At 38.0% G+C, this 20,360-nt stretch overlaps 2 protein-coding genes across 2 annotated transcripts in view; both read left to right on the forward strand.

Moving 5' to 3' along the window:
• ogre (optic ganglion reduced) overlaps positions 1-10,754 on the forward strand; it is a 63,396-nt gene extending 52,642 nt beyond the window's left edge. The window contains exons 5-6 of the mRNA XM_028304046.1: positions 9,069-9,226; positions 10,556-10,754. Of these exons, the coding sequence (XP_028159847.1) occupies positions 9,069-9,226; positions 10,556-10,754 (357 nt within the window). The remainder of the gene's footprint in view (positions 1-9,068; positions 9,227-10,555) is intronic.
• Positions 10,755-13,448: 2,694 nt separating this feature from the next.
• cpo (RNA-binding protein) overlaps positions 13,449-20,360 on the forward strand; it is a 63,813-nt gene continuing 56,901 nt past the window's right edge. The window contains exon 1 of the mRNA XM_028304054.1: positions 13,449-13,490. Within this exon, the coding sequence (XP_028159855.1) occupies positions 13,473-13,490 (18 nt within the window). The 5' untranslated portion in view covers positions 13,449-13,472. The remainder of the gene's footprint in view (positions 13,491-20,360) is intronic.

The raw sequence follows: 20,360 nt of genomic DNA on the forward strand, positions 1-20,360 counted from the left end.
TTCTTTTTTACTTCAGCACATGTGGCTTTCCAATTAATGAGAGGCTAATTTGCGAACGACCAGTTTTCGGAAGCCGCCACTTGACACCGACTGAGTTACGGGAAAACGGGCGAAATTAAACGCTTGGCATAATTTTGTATCGTTTTTCTACATGCTGTGCATAAAAAATCTTAGTAAACATCTAATACTTTGCTCCTTTACGTTTTTAACAGTTATTTTTAACTAGCTGACCCGGCGAACTTCGTACCGCCTTAGCGTAGAGATTTTCTTTATATTTTTTTCCGTAAAAACCTTGTACAGAGTATTAGAAAACTACAAAAAAAAAATCAGCCAAATCGGTCAAGCCGTTTTCATGTTATGTCGTGACAACGGAAAACGGGTTTCATTTTTATATATATAGATTGTAACATTGGGTAATGCTTTCATTGCAGCACTGGTGGGGACAATAAAAGTTCTGAGATAAAGTAGTAAAATAAATTCAGGCACTGCTCTCAGAATATTTTTATCTACTTAGTTATACCAGTTATACATATAAACCAGTGTTTTTCAACCTTTTCCATGCACTCAGCACTCACATAAATGTCAATACATTCGTCCGGCCCTTCCATTACTCAAACATGGAAAAACCACGCACGCGATCAATACAATATAGCCCAATTCTTAGAAGTCAACCAACGTCAGAACAGCTTTGATTACATTATACAGAGTAAGAGTGCTACAAAAAGTCTGCTTTCAAAAACGAAACCTATTGGTAAGATATTAAAATTTGGTTTGATCTAATCGAGCTGCTGTCTAAACACTGCGATGCTTTGACCAAAATTGAAGGATCATAGAAAGTACAATTAAAAATATTACATGCTCCAAAGTGATACGGTATAATTTTAAACTTGCCAAAAGCAGGATGCGTGCAAAAACAGCGTCAGGCAAAAACATCTGGCAGACTTATGGTGCTTAGTTTGAATGATCCCAACAGTGCGTTTTTTGTCTTGCATATCGATATGATGATGTACAGTCAGCTTCAAATAGTTCGACACCCAAAGTGACCAAAAAGTTCGCAACATGTCTTGAATAAGGTTTTGTTGTCAAATGTTTCGACAACCCAGGTCAGACTCTCCTGGTGCTGCAGAACGAGGAGAGCCGATCCCAAATAATGGGAAATGGCTAGGACAATGAAGAAGACGAAAGATTTTTTTATGTGACAGGAGGCAAACGAGCAGACGGATCACCTGATGGTAAGGAATAAGGTGTGACTGAGTTTCTTCCGCCACTTCTTCTCAGCACCAGCCCGTATGTTGTCCCGTAAGTGGTGGTAGGGCAAGCTATGTATATTTGGGACGTGTATAAGTACCCTGGAAAGGGCCTATGTACTGAATAAAATATTTGAATTTGAATAAGTTTGTATTGTCAACTTATTTGCCACTTCTGAAAGTGGCAAATAAGTTGACAATAGCAGTTGACAGAGCTACGAACTATTTGATGCAGACTGTCAGACGATAGCACTTTAAGCAAAACACTAAGATTTTTTATTTCGTTGTAATAGGGGCGAATTTGCAACAGATATTTATATTCTGATTTGCTGTCATCTGTACTCGCAATATTCCCACTTATTATTACTTATCACAACACTTATGTTTCGATAACAGCATTCGAAGCCATTATTAGATTAGTTGTAACAGGCTTTTGATTTAGGGCCAATTATTGTGTGTAATGTTCTCACTAATGGATCGTTTACCTTTCCACTTGAATAAATGCTGTTCAAGTACGAGCGAGCTTAAAGCACAACCATAACTTTTTATATTCTTACTAAAGGTGCTGTGAAATTCAAAGTTTTATAGACATTTTTATAGATAACAAGCACCTTAACTAACTAAGCTTGGGCAGCAACCCAAAATGATTATTAGCCTCCTATAATAAGAGTCTCCACCTCGGTCTGTTCATACAAAACTTTTACAGAATTCAAAATGTTCATCTGCTATAAAGTTTGTTAGTTTTACATCTACATTTCATAAATTTACATGCGTTATACATCTACATTTCATAAATTTAATCTTATATGTTCAGTTTTAGTAGAGCAATTCGTGGATATTAATTTTGAAGGTGCCTCTATATTTTTGTTAGTTCATTAGTGTTATAACACGCCAACAAATAAAATATGACGTTACATTAAGTAAGGTTACTGCTGATGCATACCTACATGCATATAGAATGAGGAACAGAGAGTTATTCACTTTCTTCGATCACCTTCAGGAGAATGTTGGATCCCTCCTTGCGCCACCATAAAGATGTCTCCAAAAAACTTATGCTGAGTTGCACCACCTAACTTTGACCGTAACTATAACGATAACCGGTGCTTTTTGTATGGATTTTGACAGATTTTTGATGTTTGTCAAATTTAAAGTAAGATGGTGCAACTCAACCTTAATAATCATTCCATTGCGCTGCGAATTTTATACCTAACTTTATACTCCGTCTGGCTTCCAATCACATTCAATTGTTTTTTTACACATATCAATCAAGACCACAAAGTATAGTAGACAAACGTCTGCCATTAATCATCATCGCGATATTAGGACCTGTTCTGAACCAGTTCAATGACTTCCTCTTTTGTTAGTTACGTCATTAATGGCTGGGGCTCTTGTATCTCGTTTGGTTAATTGTTATTCTTAAATAACTATAACTAGTATCGCAACATCCAGTTTAAATTTTAATTTTGTTTGGTCTATTTATATTCGGATGATTAATGTTGTTTTGACCCTAAATACATATGGCACATAAACATACACAAAGTTCTTTGTTACACGTGTTTCTAAATTGTTCATGTTTCGCCTACACCTACACCGTATCTTAAAGGCCGGCAACGCTCATGTTTCTTGCTAAAACTAACTTCATACCTTCACCGTATCTTCACCTTAAAGGCCGGCAACGCACCTGTAACGCCTTTGGGACTGCGGGTGTCTATGGGCGACGGTAATCACTTACCATCAGGTAAACCATCTGCTCATTTGCCTCCTGACACAAAAAAAAACAAAAAAAAACCTATACTTTTAAAATCATCTGATCTCCTCACCACCTATGACCAAATCTTCCATTTGCTTCAGGTAAATAAAGCAGGGTCATCATCGTCATCATTTAAATCTTGCAGTGGAGACTAAATGCCTTGATGACTATAATGATACTTTTAAAATATGTGTATGACCAATAATTTTAGCGACATGCGGGTTTTTATCAAACTCTATCATTACCATGTACGAAACTGCGACATACACCATGGTGTTATCAACGCGATATAATTTTATGATGGATGGCCTGACGACGCGCTAATAATTCATTAAATGCACCTTGCATAACAATGGAAACCCATGCAATGGTAAGGTTTCTTATTTTCGACTCTATTCTTATAGTATTAGCTTCGAAGCCTTTCTGTAGGACTGGCTGCAGTATTCTTCGGTAAGGGTGAGGCTACATTGCAATTGCATAGCGAAGCGTGAAATATTCCATGGTAGGCCAGGATTCAGTATATTTGCTAATACTTGATGACATAAAATATCAATAAGGGCTCAGCAAATTGCTTGAAGCAGCAAAGCAGTTTTGAAAGTATATTATGAATCCTTAGCTACGAAGGATATCGTAATTCCACTCACCTGTTAGCGCCCAATTGTTATAGGAAATTACGTTCAAACTTAATTAAAATTCAAGCAGGTATAAATTTTGTCAAGACCGTGTTTAAAGGAAAGTTTTTTAAAGGTAAAAGAAAAAGACTTGTATGTGCAGATTCAGCTTTGAGCATTGTTTAAAAATTTAAATACATGCCTAAATTTTCATTTGAGGTCAAGGAGGCCTTATGATCACCAGATGTACTCGTAGATGTAGGCTCAGTCTGTGATGGATGATGACGATGATCGATCGCTCACACAGTGTGGTCTCACCTTAAACAACAGCTTATGGCGACTGTTTCCAAACCATTGTGCAACAGGACGCGCAGGTAGATGCAACTGATTGCATGTCGCGATGCAGTAGGTACTGGACAATTACGTGGTACATTATTCTTATGGGCCTTTGGTTCTTGCGAGTGTGCCCACTGCCCATGTTCACCGATATACATATTGTGACGCGGTTCAAGTATTTTTGACGTTACCTGTTACCTCTGCTTCATGGTAATGAGTGGGAGATTAAAAGAGTGAAGGGGCTTCTGTCCCCTCCCCTCTGTCTCTAGAGATTAAGGAAAGATATGAATCTAAGGCTTAGGAGTAAAGTTGGACTCCTTTAATCCTGAGGTCCTGGGGCTGTTTGAGGGTTTGGGATATTACATAAATCTACCATCAGGATTGTATTGCATTGTGACCTTAGTTGACTTTATCTTCATTAAGAAAAATATCTCCATCACAACTTTACATTCATCTGTTTAGCACTACTCGTCATAGAGTGAGACAAGTACGATGTAATAAGCATTTACAAAACATCTCTTAGATTACAAGAATTAGAGCAAATTGAACTTTATTGCAAATGCCATTGTGATTAACCCTCGCATTGCCATATCAGGCAAGGGGAGGAGTCGGCAGGTGTGCGTCAACTCACGCGCACGCGACATCTGCTCAGCTGTCATCCCTTCTCTCTCGCTCTTGCCAGCATCCGTACACGAGTGAGAGAGACCTGTGAACCGATTATCGTAATCGTTTTGTGAATTAGGGCTTTTATTTGACTGTCCCTATAATCATTTCTAAAAACGCTGTGTTGTGAAGACCAGACCAGTGCATCTACAGTTAACATCATGTCCATGTCCTTTATATAAGTACCTTTATTGATATAGGTACCTACTTACTTCACGCTCAATGATGTTACATTGTATAATAATATGAATATTTTAAATACTCACTTACTGGGAAAGAATAAAATAAAGAGTCACTTTTCTTGCCTATTTTTGCGTTTCTTCATAGCTGCTTCAAGTAATGTTAACAAAATACAAAGAATCTATCGTATGTACTAAATCTTAAATGATACAAAAATAATCCTAAATCATGGTCATTTGAATAAGTAGCTAGGCAACACGCCAGACATACCAATTAACATTAAAAAACTTAGAGACTACTTACAAATAGAGCTGCGGGGCATAATAAGATATACAACGATCTTTAGCCGGAAATACCCCTCAATAACATTTGTGAAAAAAGGATAGAGCTAAGACTTTTGCCTCTAGGCTCATGCTCTAACACGAATTTTCTTGGACTAACAGCAATTACGAATTGTCAATTTATTACTGCAATAGAAAATAGAGTGTTGGATGATGGGGTAGAAAGGTTCTGGAATGGAGGCCGCGTACCGGAAAACGCAGCGTAGTACGTCCACCTACAAGGTGGACCGACGACATCGTAAAGGTAGCAGGGAAGCGCTGGACGCAGGCCGCTACCAATCGATCAACATGGAAAGCATTGGGGGAGTCCTATGTTCAGCAGTGGACGTCCTATGGCTGAAATGATGAGAGTGATCTCAGATTACATTTTGTAGACACCTTTAATTTTGGTCGAGGCCCATCAGTGTGACTGAAATTCTGAATAGTAGGTGTCTGAAGACAAAGGGAATCTTATTAAAGCTATATATGGGACGTGTATAAGTGCCCTGCAAAGGATCTATGTACTGAATGAACTAATTTTTGATTGTTTTACGCATTTCTTTAATACCCTTTTAGGGATTAATCATAATTTAGAATTATTTTTACATCAAATGACGCCATTTCGTAAGTTAAGTAACAGCAACATAATATTTCGGAGATGCCAACAACTTTTTTCCATCCCAATTGATCCCTCATCAGGATTCCTGATTTGCTTCAATGATATTGGAATATTATCACATGCCCATTTGAATATTGTTTGTTTCTTGTGTCATCATTCGATGACCTTCGGCTGCCCAAACGTAGATTTACTTCCGACTCTATGTATAAGCTTATCGTGTTTGCTTTTATTATTATACGTGTAGTATAAAATTGCTCATGGTAGCCCGAAAAGGGATGAAGGAAGTTTACAATTTATTTTCTAAATGACATGCTGAGTTGAGTTACACATTTATCACTATTACTACGAATGATGATTTAACACTATAGTCTGGATTATTTTGCCGTAGAGTTAAAAATAAAATAATAATCATGCGATTTCGAAAACGTACTTATAGCTAGGCCTATCTACACAATAGATGAAAGCTTCGAAAGTTTTTTTTCTTTGTATTGTACAGGCTCGAAAATTACTGGACTGACTTGAAAAAATATTTCTCCATTAGAATCCTACATTATTTCTGATGAAAATAGGCGGTAGGAAGTTCGCCGTTTCAGCTAGTTATTAGCAAACACTTTGCTAAAGGAATGTTAATGACAATTCTGACCGTTACTGTTAACTTTTATTCTATGAAGTACAGATAATGCATTGCACATATCTACAAGAGCATCTTACGTCTTATAAAGATTTCTTTAAGCAACTGCCCTACTTTAGATTATTAAGACATCTATTGATTGGCCACCATTATCGCTCCGCAGCGCAGAATCAAGGTATTATAAGTATGTATTGTACATAATGTATGTTTAAAGATATCTAAAGTTTCATACAATCGCTCCGTGGATCTAACAACGACCGATGGCAACAAGGCTCGGCTGTCTTCGTATCATGTGATATCATAAACATTTGACTCCACCACCCAAGTATTGTAAAGATGTATTCATATAGCTACGTAGCATGCGAGGTTTTATGAAACCGTATCGCGTACAAATGTTGAAGATAATTCTGTGCAAAAGCCGTCAAAAGTGGGTTCAAAGTGTTCAAATAGAGATATATTTCGGAGACCCTACCATTAAGACTGAGTTGCACCACCTCCCTTTAACCGTAACTATTACAGGAAAATGGAAACTATTGTGATTAGAAATAAATTATGCAAACTTATTTTAGAAAATGAGGTTTTTATCTTATAACTAGAGTAAACAAACTAGAGTAAACAAATTAACTTACAAATTACTTCAATGTTGTACTATGTTCGTACCTACATATTATAACTACATTTTTAATAGTGCAGGTCTCCCGGATGACAATACTTTACAAAATCATTATAATTGGTCGTAGAAGAGCTCCTAATCATTCCATATTCCGCATGCTGACGCTATGTCAAAGCTCTAATTAAATAATGACAACAGATATTGTTTGAGTGTCAGATAACTTTAGTGCCACGTCTGCACAGAGTTCAAGTTATGTTGTAAACAACGTTTTGTTGACGCAGAAGGATCTCATTCATGGCGGCCTGAAACAAGTGCCGCGGTGTTGTTATAGAAGCAATTGTTATGTAAACATTTATGTTAATTAGGGCCTTATCTGATTGAAATTTAAGTGGTTTATGTTACTAGCCGGCGTAGTCAAGTACCGGATCAAAGATGAGATTCTCAGAAATTTTAGCGCCTTTTTCTGTGGTGCGGATTCTACGTGCGTGTAGTACGTAAAACATTTATGGAATAATGAAATGCTCATATCAGGAAAAAGGCACTTAATCTGTCTGTTTAAAATATTTTGGTTCTAAATTAGGTCACCCTTAGAGGTAAAGCTCATGATGCGTTGCGGCGTGCGCTGCCTGTGACTGTGATATTTGTAGAGTTCTGTTTTTTGACGTTAATATTGAATCTAACTGTTAATTGTATTTCAGTTTTAATTTGAATATGTATGGCCTTTAATATCCCAGTTAGTACTAATATATTAATATTATGCAATTGCTTTAAAACCGAAAAATCTAATCGCGTCCCGCACATTAATGAGTGAAAGTATAGTATTTCGGGATTTATCCCAAGTCTCTAATGAAACATTAACGCTGGAATGCAGTCTAAAGCATCGTTCATGGCTATGGACCATAGAGCAGAAAAGTACAGAAGGATCTATCCAAACTGTATAAGTTTCATTCAATGATTTACAAGTCGTTCACGGCATAAAAGATAAAAAGTCCGCTGAAACTCTCATGCGATAGTTATAATTATGTCAAAGTGGCCAGTGATCTGAGAAAAGTCGCCAATGGCCCAGCACATGACTGTCAACTATACATTGCCTATACATTCTACAATCCTGAAGGATGCGTCAGAACAAGGTTGTGAGTGAATTTGATGATAAAATCATACCATCACCGGTCACGTATATCAAGTTTACTGTAGGTTTTTAACTAAGTCAAGTATCATTCTTACAATATTTTGGCAGAATCTGCTTAGTAGGTTTTAAGATTTTAGGCGTGGAATGTACACATTAGCTTGCAAAATATAAATAGGGCCTTCTACATCTGTGTAAATTGTGACTCTATGACCGCGTTGGTTACGAATTAAACGGTTGTCGACTCCAGAGGCATTCTTGGATGACTTAATGCATGTCTGTGACGGCTGGTAGAGCTGTTATGTAACTATCAGTGAATTTCAAGGAATAATAATTTTATTAATAGTTCAGTTTATGTTATTCCTAGATTTAATTTAGTTACTTAAGCTTCAATCACACCGACTCGTGGAAATCGCCATCGCCAGCGCGATCAAAGGCCAATGACAGGTCGCTCGACCTATGACAGTTCACGCTACTTGTCATTTCCCTATGATCGCGCCGTAATCGCGCCGGCGATGGGCACGCGTTGGTGTGGTTGAAGCATTAGGCTGTGTTTTTTTTTATCAAACATGATAGTCATGGCATTTAAAGCGAAAATTTGGGTTTCCTTTGCGCTTACCAGTTGGCGATACTGGCAAGTATCAATGGTCCTGTCACTTGTAGCTAAAAGAGTGGCGCCAACTGGTGAGTGTTGAAGTGGTAGGAGAATACGTATAGTATAGTCCTATCACTCAACCCCTCCCCTATTCACACATGTTTATGTAAATAAATATGTCATATTTAAGCCAATGTACTTCATTGCATATAAACGAAGTCAGCATCCTCGCCTGTATGCCTCGTGGACATGCTTTTATTTTTGAGTAAACAATAAGTTTTTTCTTTTTTTTTCTTGTAATTTTAAGTATTAGTTAAGTTTTGTACTATCTGTATAATTTAATAAATGTTAATAGCAAATGGTTGTATTCTTTTCAGATGCACAAACTCTACGCGCTGCGGTACTGGGGCTGCGAGTTGCTGTGCCTGGTCAACATCGTGGTGCAACTGTGGATGATGGACAGCTTCTTCAACGGGGAGTTCTTCTCCTACGGCACCCGGGTCTTAGGCTACAGCGAGGTGCCGCAAGAAGAGAGGTAGATATACTTCTGAAGTACACAACTACTACATACTAAATACTGGAGTGGAGGCTACGTACCTATTCGTAGGTACCGGAAAGTGCAGCGTGCGACGTCCATTCACAAGGTGGACCGATGGACGACCTCATAAAGGTGCAAGACGGCGATGGTAGCAGCCCGCTACAGGTCAATATGGAAATCATTATGAGAGACCTATGTTCAGCAGTGGCCATCCTGTAACTGAAAAGATAATGATGATGAATACATAAACTACGTGTGGATCTAGAAAATAGCTTGTCCCAACGTTGGTGCCACAAATAGATCCTCACGTTAGACTAATGGAATTGGGCCAAATGTTTGGGCCAAAGTATGGAGTTCATCATCTCAGTCATAGGACGTCCACTGCTGAACATAGGCCTCCCCCAATACTTTCCATGTTACTCGGTTGGTAGTGGCCTGCTTCCAGCGCTTTCCTGCTACCTTTATGATGTCGTCGGTCCACCTTGGAGTATGGAGTTACCCACAAGCTATACGCGCTGCGGTACTGGGGCTGCGAGCTGCTGTGCCTGGTCAACATCGTGGTGCAGCTGTGGATGATGGACAGCTTCTTCAACGGGGAGTTCTTCTCCTACGGCACCCGGGTTCTGGGCTACAGCGAGGTGCCACAAGAAGAGAGGTAGATATACTTCTGTAAAGCCAGGCCAGCTCCACACATTGGCTCCAACGTTGGTCCACTCTTAAAAAATGTGGATCTAGAAAATGGCTTGCGCCAACGTTGGTGCCAATACTATATTTTATCTGGATCCTCATTCCTCATGTTGGACTAGTGGCGATGGGTCAAACAGCTGTGGATGATGGACAGCTTCTTCAATGGGGAGTTCTTCTCCTACGGCACCCGGGTTCTTGGCTACAGCGAGGTCCCGCAGGAAGAGAGGTACATACTTCTGTAATGCAAACACAAACTTTACCTTCACTGGTTGGGTTTTTATTGGCGGTTAAGTTGTAGATCCTGGCTACATAGGAGTTGCAGCGGTGGGAACGAGAGGTGGGAATAGTCTCGTTCTGTAATGCATAGGCTCGATCCACACATTGGCCCCAACGCCATTAGTCAAATGTGTGGATCTAGAAAATAGCTTATCCCAACATTGGTGCCAACGGCTCCCGAGTCCTAGGCTACAGGTAGATATTCTTCTGTAATACACAGCCCCCTCAGACATTGGCCCCAAAGTTGGTCCCAATGACACTCTTAATATGGATCTAGAAAATAGCTTGTACCGACGTTCGCATCTTAGCCCGGCTGATGACATTCATTTATCAACGAATAACTTATTCTTTTTTCAATTCCAGATACGATCCGATGATATACGTATTCCCGCGCATAACAAAGTGTACGTTCCACAAGTTCGGTGCCTCAGGCAGTATTCAAACCCACGACAGTTTGTGCATCCTGCCGCTGAACATCGTCAACGAGAAGACCTACATCTTCCTTTGGTTCTGGTACATCATCCTGGCGATTATACTGACGCTCTTAGTGATATACAGGTGAGTTGTGGAAGTCCTCATCATAATGTTTTAAACTTTCATGGTCATTACCATATTATTATTACTGACGGAATTGCTACCATGTACCTTAATTTTGAATTTCCGATATTTCAGCACTGTGGCAAGCGCCATGGTCACGGAGTAACTGAGAAAACTTGCGGGTGAGAGAGTGGTATATGGCAATCCCGTCAGTAATAATAATAATATTATAAAGCTGAAGAGTTTGAACGCGCTAATGTCAGGAGCTAATGGTCCAATTTGAAAAAATATTTTTGTGTTGGAAAGCCCATTTATCGAGGAAGGCTTTAGGCATAACTCTACAGCCAATAGGGGTGGAGCAATAAAGAAAATTATTCAAACTACTTTCACGCGTAACGAAGTCACGGGCACAGCTTTTCTTCTAAATTCTCCTTATCGCTCGCGCGTAATTATATTGCTGTCGCGACTGTGCGACGGGCGCCCGCAGTGAGTGTGCGAGCGCGACAGCAACATAATTACGCGCGAGCGATAAGGATGGGTAGCTTGGGGTCATTGGACAAAATTCTACGTGCTCGCAGACCAGACTATAGTCTTTTCATATTTCAACCCAAAGTGACTTTTGATCTTCTGCGCCATCTCTTGCCAGTTATTGACGTGGAGCTCGAGCAGTTCAAAATGATTATTATGTAGACAGAGACACTCTTTAGGCCACTTATGTCTCAAATATACAAGTAGCTAGCCCTACTACTACTTCGGAATAACATATCGTCTGGTGCTGAAAGAAGTGGTGGACGAAACTCAGTCACTTTGTCAGCATTAATTATGAACAGGTACACACCACAAAAATATGCTATTCTATTAAACTGAACCTTAAATTGTAGGAAGACAATGGCTGCTGGGAAACCTGCACAAATGAAAAAAGAAATAAAAATTGAAATACTTACAAATGTTTCCACAATAATTGTTATTTCGAAAGCAGAGTTAATTACCGAGTAATTAATGTATGAAGTGTCAGACAAGCCGATATAAGTCTGTCTTATTATTTACAATAATTAGTTGTGGCGATAACATTATTAATTAAGTGCCCTGGAAAAATACGAGGAGATAAAATAACTACTAATAGTCCAGTCAATGAATGCCTTAACGACGGTGTAGAGAGAAATCCGTGGAACACAATTTCTGACCTCGGGACTTTATTTAGCCTAGTTAGGTGGTGAACATAGCAAAAGTCCCCGCCCTTAGCCCTTGAGCCGGCGGGGAGAGGGGGGTTTAAAAGTACCACTTTTCGGTTTTTCGCTTAATCCTCGGAAACTATGCGTCCTAGTGACATGACTACTATGAACCAAAAAAAGCTTATTCAATTTGCTACAGGTGAGACAGTCAAGTTTTTCTATATCTTGTAGTGTCTGACCGAAACTAGTTTTACGACCGAAACCGAAACCGAAAACGAATTTCGGCAACGGTGTCTATTTCGGCCGAAACCGAAACCGAAACCGAAACTTCCTTACAAGGCTCATATTTTGAGGGAAAAATAAAGAAAACGTTATTATAATCAGTCAGTATTTATTGTTTTCTCTCTAAAAAGCATTAAAATTGAACTTATAAAGCGCCTTTTTACTCTAAAAGGTATCAAATTATGTATTAAAAAAGCAAAAGAAGGATTTATAGTCTAGATTTTTTAATTACTCGCAATATTCAGGACATCTACATAACCCGTCCCATGGTCGGGTCTTTTACCTTACTAATTTCTCAAAACAAAATTGGTAGTAGGTACGTAAGTTAGTATGTACTGTACTTGCCACTTGGATACCTTGGTGATCCATAATATTATCACCATGAAATGCACTATAGTCATTACTAACTACCTAACTAATGTTTGTTTACGTATAGCATTTGCGAACATAAAAAAAATATATAGGTTAGATTAAACTTGATTATACTTTTATCAGTCATATTGAATATATTTTTTTATATTTACTACCCGCTCTTATGTTATAACGACATAAAACGAGATAAAACTTACCAAATTCAAAATAAATCACTCGAAAACTCGCCACCACAAAAAAACTAACTAACAGCAAACAAACAAGCGAGCATTGAGAGATTCATTCACTCATTCAATGCGCCGAACATGACCGATAACAGCGCGGAAACTCCCGAATGCACATTCGGTTTCGGTCGTAGTTTCGGCAAGTTTGCCGCCGAAAACGAAACTAAACCGAAACTCGTGTTTTTACCGAAACTCAACCGAAAACGAAACCGAAACCGAACATTCGGTCGGACACTAATATCTTGTTTAGTTTTTGCGGCATCTGCTCTAGAAGGTCTGTAAAATTGGAAATTTGATTGTTGTCTTACATGTTCCTTTCAGGAGAAAATCGACTAAATCAACATTGAGCAAACCCTATAGACATGCAGGAGCATGTTGAGCCTAGTTCCATGGAGGGNATTGAGCCACATGTACCGTTCATGACACATTAGGCACGTAAGCTAGCACGTACTGGAACCAAGTTGTTAAGATACGAAAGGATTTTTTTTTACTGTAGTATTGTCTGATGAGTGGGTATGATTCTTGCCACCATAAAGTGTATGAAACTTAAGAGACCGATTAATGATCCCATAAAACTGTAGGTATTGCTCGTTATTATAATATTTATAACGATCATTAGCGAATTGAGGTTGTTAAAATAATATATTAACGGCGTATATTTTTCTTTTCAGGTAATATTTGACTTCTTAAGCTATGAGTCCCTGTGCGCGGGTAAGTCACAAAACACTTCACCTACTAAGGACCGGCCCTTCGGCAAAAAATCTCATTCATAAAAGATTTTCATATTATTCAGAGACGTATTCACAAAGTTATATGCCCGAAAGGAATGAAGAAGAATATGCTATGTTTGTACAGAAAAAGTGTATTTTTCGAGTCGTAGATCAAAACAGCGGTCGTCTCCCTTGAGCTGGGGAAAATATTAAAATATCTGTCTTTAGGGGACGGGCGAACACACGACGTAAGAAAAGATGAGGCGAGCTCAATTTTGTCGATTCGATGTCCCGAGTTCGTTTGCGGAATTCTTAATGGCGGCATTGGGTCGGCTTGGCTCAGTAATCGCCGCGCTTTCGTATTTAATCCCCGTTTGTCTTCCCCTCTGGATTCGCAGGGTACACCGCAATGGCTAGGCGCTTAACAAGAATTTAATTGGCGCTAACTCTAAACTCATCACTGTAAAGAAATCTGAAAGTGAAATTACTTTCTATAATCTGAAATAACTTCCCTTACTATTACTGCTTACGAATAAATTTTATTAAAATTAAAGCACCCAATTTTCAGTTACTTATTTGGTGACGAGTAGTGTAGTCGACAGCGCAGCTGACAGTTTTTCTTTATGCAAAAAAGTAACTAAAATTATCATTCTCACAGTGCTCTTATCAAATACAAATTATTGTTGTTTGTGGATACTTCTATTGAATTTTTCTTTATCTCCAGTATTTAGTCCAAATCATGTTTCCCGAGAAAAATAAACAGTGACCTTTTCCTGGTTTGTTTTCTCAGTGTAGTTCGTTACTGACTATATTTTTTATGCTGTCATTCGTGTGCCGAACGTTTTTATCTCTTTATTTTCGTGATATTTAGCGTTAGTGTCGGTCATTAAGTAAAAATGCCACTATGAGACATTTCGTACTGCCAGAAGTAACCATGACATTTTCCTACCCTAGTTTTTACTCGAATTACCTTATCCAAATATTATTTATAGGCGAAACGTGCCGAGCTTGATTTTAATTTTATTTATCAGGCTTTTGTAGAAATTTCCATCAAATACAGAAAAAACTTTGTTGTGCCTCTATCACGACTGTAGTTAAGTTTTTCATTGTTTGTGAACGAATTCTAGGGAAATCAGACTAAAACGAAATTCCGGTTAATCACTTTTTGTGAAATCGGCGAATTTTTCGAATCAATTTTTCTTCGCATGCTTTCAAAATTCACGGAAAATAAAATTGGGCGAAGTTGGCTGGCGTCCAATTAAATGAGCCTTAAAGTAACCCTTATAAATCCACCTATTTCATGGTGTGCCATGGGTCCCAATTCTGGTGTCCCGCATAATTGATCTACATCGTGTCTACGAGATAATTCGTTCCCATCCGAGTTTATCGCGCGTCCTGAGTCCTTTTATTGCCGTCTTACGGTGGCGCCACTAATAAGGGACGGAATGGGACATTCTTTGACTTCATTTGTGGCTCGTTTTTGGGTGAGGAATAAAGGACAAGTTTCCGTATTCTTCATATGAAAGCTTCATTGTAGCAAAGACTGATATTATAATGGTGATTAAAAAAGTACCGAAACATTTTTGGGACAAAATTATGTTAGGTTTTTCAAAAGTATCATAAGTATTTTTAAGGGAAACATCAAACAGGAGAATAACAAACGTAACGGAATAAATAAAACTTTCAAATTACACAAACAACCTTTAATTTAGGTGACCCTTAAAAATCCATTTAAGGGGTTCTAATTCCGAAATCCCACCCGTAATTGATGTACTCCGTGTCTACGAGATAATTCGTCCCCATTTCTATCCCTCGACCTTTTATTTCTCTCCCCACGTTAGCACTGCCAATAAAGTACAAAACGGGACTTCAATTTGCCTTATTTATAGAGGAAGTTAGATTTAAGATAAACTTTTAAAGTTGTTTCTATAATTTCGCATCGAAAGTGTATAGAAAATTATTATGGGTACACAAAGATATCAATACAATTCTCCCCAAAATTATGTCAGAGTTGATCAAAGGCTCAACGCTTGACATAAAATCAATCCGTGCCAGTACCAATTCCTGAAGATATTTCAGATGCCTGATAAATTATTAAAATGCTGTGTAAAATATCTTTATACGACACATGTGAAACAAAACATTGTACTTAATTTATCTCGTAAATATATTTTAAGCTGTAGCCTAATTTGGCCTATAAGGCATATTATTGTCACTGTAGTATTTTTTGCGGAAAAGTGTATAAAATAAGCTAAAACTTTGGAAGCATACTAAAGCTTTGTGTTAATATATTAGAATAAATTTATATGGTCGAATTTAAAAACTATGTCATGCAAAAATACAAACCGTACTAGAGTGTACCTTGTCAAAATTAATACAATCGCTGCACGCGAATCCCCCTAGGCATAAAAGCACTTTAAAAATCATTTCAAAAACAAAAACGACGTAACTAAATACGAAAGGGAACTCTTTCCAGCAAATGGAGTATTAATGTGTGGCTCTAAATTGGTTAAAACCTTTTCATTGTATCCCACTAACGGTACTTAATCGAACTTACATGGTATTACGGGATAATTCTCTGCCATTTCTATCGCTTGTCCTTTTATTTCCACGGATTACCGGGAATGTGGTTGTTACAGTTCTTTGTTTAGGGTTTTAATGTTTGTTTGTTTACTGTGTAGAGAAGCTTTGAAACTTGAAGGCGTTGTTTAGTTACATAATACTATTAACAAGTAGGGTGATTAAATATACATCAATGTGTACTTTGGCGGAATACACCAAAACAATCTGCAAAATTATTCATTGCCTACAATTGTATCGTATGTGTACTCGTCATAGTATTATTTATTCAGTACCAGTATTCAAATATGTCTAACTTCATTTCTTTGTTACATTAATATCAGCCTACATTATAGAATAAATATTTTTTCGTTACATTTCTCAGAACATCAGTCATTTATTAGAGCAACCTATAAATGTATTGTTTTTCTTCTGAATTTATTTTTTTGGAACTATTAAATTATTACTTTAAAGTGTCTCTGAAATATTTTGGTTTGTTAATCCAAACTTTAGTATAGTAGTTTGTTGGTAATGGGCCGTGATTCTAGTTGGTTTTCCATGAGCGGTGATTTACATTATATTGGCTGACAATTAATTAAGAGTAGACTAGTTAAATCATGGTGAGCTCTCGCGCAACCATAGTCGCCCCCCAGGCCGGTACCACAATGACCGCTCGTAATTTAGCGAGCGCAATACCGCGGACCGCTGGCCGATTTAATTTTATCAGGGATAAGCCCCACGAGGTAATAACTCATGGAAACCACGAGGCCCCCGCTCTACTTATTGATATTCGAAATGTTATGAACAGACCTTCATAAATAAAGAAAAGTACCCCAAAATGAGGTAAAAATCGTAAAATGACGGCGTTTTTGCTTTATTTTCTGAAGTTAATATGGTAAAAAGTGAGTAAAGAATTACTGTATTATTATTCTCTGTAATTCTGTATTGCAAATAGCAAGTAAGTATTTTACAATCTGATATGTAGCCTTAAGCGGTGTTATTATTCCTACTGTAATATTTCAATCTCGAATACGGGGTTTTGACAAATGGCAAACAAACGCTGTCAAATAAACGATAGTTTATATCAATATGCATATAACACCGACGCAAAACACTGCAAAATCACACTTATAACAACTTCGTAAGCCAGCGTTTATCTTAATGCTGGCTTCACAATCACAAAGGGGTCCTACCAAGCAGTCAATCTCCGGCCGTATCGCGACCCGCAAGTGGCACGCTAAACTTTACACTTGTTTCGGGCGGAACAGGCAATAGAATTAATTCAATCGACACGACTTTGCATTCGGCCGAAGACGATTGTTCTCGCGGCGGGCGGGCGCTCGCGTGAGCAGCGTTTAGGAGTGATTGATGTGTAGGTATTCATCGCGCTATGTACTTAACATTTAGGCTGGGTTGCACCATCTTACTTTAACTTTAACAAACGTCAAAAATCTGTCAGACTCCATACAAAAACACCGGTAATTGTTATTGTTACGGTTATAGTTAGCTTGTGCAGCGCAGCCTTAGAATAACGTTTTAGACGTAGACACTCTACTGCTACTCGTAGATACTCACACATATCACATTTGAGATTCGCTGAGTAGATTTGCTCACATAATTAGATCTAGAGATTAGTGAAGAAATCGTCTTTCCATTTTAATATCGTTTTAATCTCATAAGGGCTTTTCCTCCTCATAAGAGCTTTTGGCATTTAAATCAAACCTATCCGTTATCCGTAGCAAAATTATGGGAAAATCCTCTAAGAGTTCTTGTCCCAAAAAACGATGAAAAATGGCTTCGTAAGAACCATTTTAAATAGTAAACTGTGGCAATATTACTAAACTTTTCCATGTTATTCCACATTTATAAAATGGCAATGGGTATAAAGTCCGTAACACAAAGTAGCGAGATCAAACGCATTTTTCTTGGAAAAACGTTTTCAAAGAAGACAACTTTCATTTTTCATCTTATCCAGGAACTGAACTTCGTAAATGCTTGAAAAGAAATATACTCGTGTTTCTTTATTGACAATGTTTTGCTGCTTACATGACTGTTAAGTAACTTCAAAACATTATAATTGACTAATTAAGCGACTTTTCCAGGCTATCATTACGCGTAAGAGTGCGTAGCTACATGACATGGTACAAGGGCCTATTATTGTATGTGTACTCAACACTAGTGCTGTTATCCTAGAGCGAAATCACAAGGGCCCTGCGTCTAAACAGTTTCGACGACACATTGTTTACGGTGCTCTCCGCCAACATTGAGTCATATCTGTTCCAATTAAAGTCTATTTGTTTTGCATTCCCCCCGCAGCTGGTCTGAGGGCGCCATAAAACGGGCAAAACAATGCGGATCACGTCACAGCGGAATTATCTCGCAGCGGAGACGATCAATTACGCTGACAACTAGCACGTGGAAAAAGGGCGGATGACTCGAGGAGTCGACCTTTTTTAACAGGCCACACCCACAATTTGAACCTTACGCCCCTAAATACACGTCTCATTTCCCAACACAAATTGTTTGCGACTACGATTAGCCGAAACTGAGGGCCATTCATTGGTAAGATTTCAACATTTGTGACGGCCTCACAGCTTACTGACAACGCTGATCAGCCATGACGCTAAGAGGCTTAATAGATTTAATCCTGAATACCTTTTCGCGATAGCGAGGTTCGGTGAACAAGTCCTTTTAAAGAATTTATCTCGTAAGTCGATTTCATGGTAACGTAATCTGAAAACTCCAGACCGCAACATGAAATTTTCCTCCTGTTTGGTTTTAATTGTGGTTTGTTTAACGGTAGACGCGCTTTGTTTGTTGCTTCATGATACCATTGATTGGAATGGGAATTTAATGTTGCTAGATTTAATCCAAGACATTTTGAAAATTGCTTTAATAAAATACCTCTACTACTTCTTCTATTTAGAAGGTCACCACAACCTTAATGTCAAACTTATCTAATGAATCACCCTAAACGACATAACATCATGACTTAATGTCAAACTTATAATGAATCACAAACGACATGACATAATTTATTTTTCATAGGTACAATCTTTTGATCAAGCCTGAAATACTCAGTTATTTTACACAAAGCGTGTTCCACATGGGAATTGAACCCAGAAACAGAGGGGACAGAATCTAAGTAACTGTCTTACAACTTAACTCGAATTTATAAGTAAAACGTTTTTATAATTGATTTATTAAAGTCAAGCGGCAAATTCCCGAACAGAAGTTACAACTCGGCCCTAAAAAGAGTGAACTTAGTCAAGTGAAAATTACGCGAGTTGGTTCGTTTGAATTAACATCTGTGTTTCGGCCTGAGAACGGTTCAACTTTGTAACAGTAGCAATTATAATAATGGGTTACACATGAACTAAATTGGACGGAACTTCATTCGATTGTTAGTGTGAAATGTGTTTCGGTTGATTTGGGGTCAAATAAATGACAACGAATTGTGTGTTTGCAAACATTTTGAGTAATGTCGGTAATTTTCTAGTGTAAAACTTGTAGCAATAACAAAATGCTAAAATAATATAAATAAATGCAGTCTGCATTAAAACACTAAACAGACGCTTTTAATTTAAAACTGTAAAAAATTAAATAAATGATACCACGTCGCAATTTTCATAACTTTTCCGATACATGTCTTATAAGAATCTAATAGAAAAATAGCAAATTGAAATCACATGTTAAAGCGAAAAGAGCTAAAAGTAACTAATCGTTGTTTAGCAACAAAGTAAAGCGTATCGTTCGGAAACTCCTACCGACGGAATGCTTAGATTTACAAGTGAGATTTTCATTGTGTAAGAGTATTATTACTGTGGCACCTGCGACAGTGCACAAACTTCGGCTAAAAGTTTCCCATTACCCCAGCTCCCCAGCTCCGCATTACCCCAGGGAACGGGGTAATGGGGAGAATAACTCAGCCACTTGCACAGTTGCCACCTGCTTTTATTCAGTGACTTGGGTAATGATGCAAAGGATATTATAAGGCGTTTTATAATGGTTTAAAGGTGCCGTGTGCTACGTCAAAATAAGCAGCTTTAAAGGCAATAAGCGATTTTGTCATTAACGTAGGTATTTTAAATATTTTTCTTTTCAGTCTGAATACTCAATAAGTAAATTAAACTAACTAGATATCTATTCTCGGAAAAATAGTATGGTTGATTCAAAAATAATTGATTTAATGCCAAGGAAGCCTTGAGCAAAAGCTAGTATTTATTAGTTGTAAATGAAATATTTTTTATTGACACTCCCTTCAGTAAATGATAATATTTCATCGCAGTTGACGCACTCCTACCACACACGT

Source organism: Ostrinia furnacalis, unplaced genomic scaffold (genome assembly GCF_004193835.3).
Source record: "Ostrinia furnacalis isolate ACB-3 unplaced genomic scaffold, ASM419383v2 OfSCF1353, whole genome shotgun sequence".
NCBI classification, from domain to species: Eukaryota; Metazoa; Arthropoda; class Insecta; order Lepidoptera; family Crambidae; genus Ostrinia; species Ostrinia furnacalis.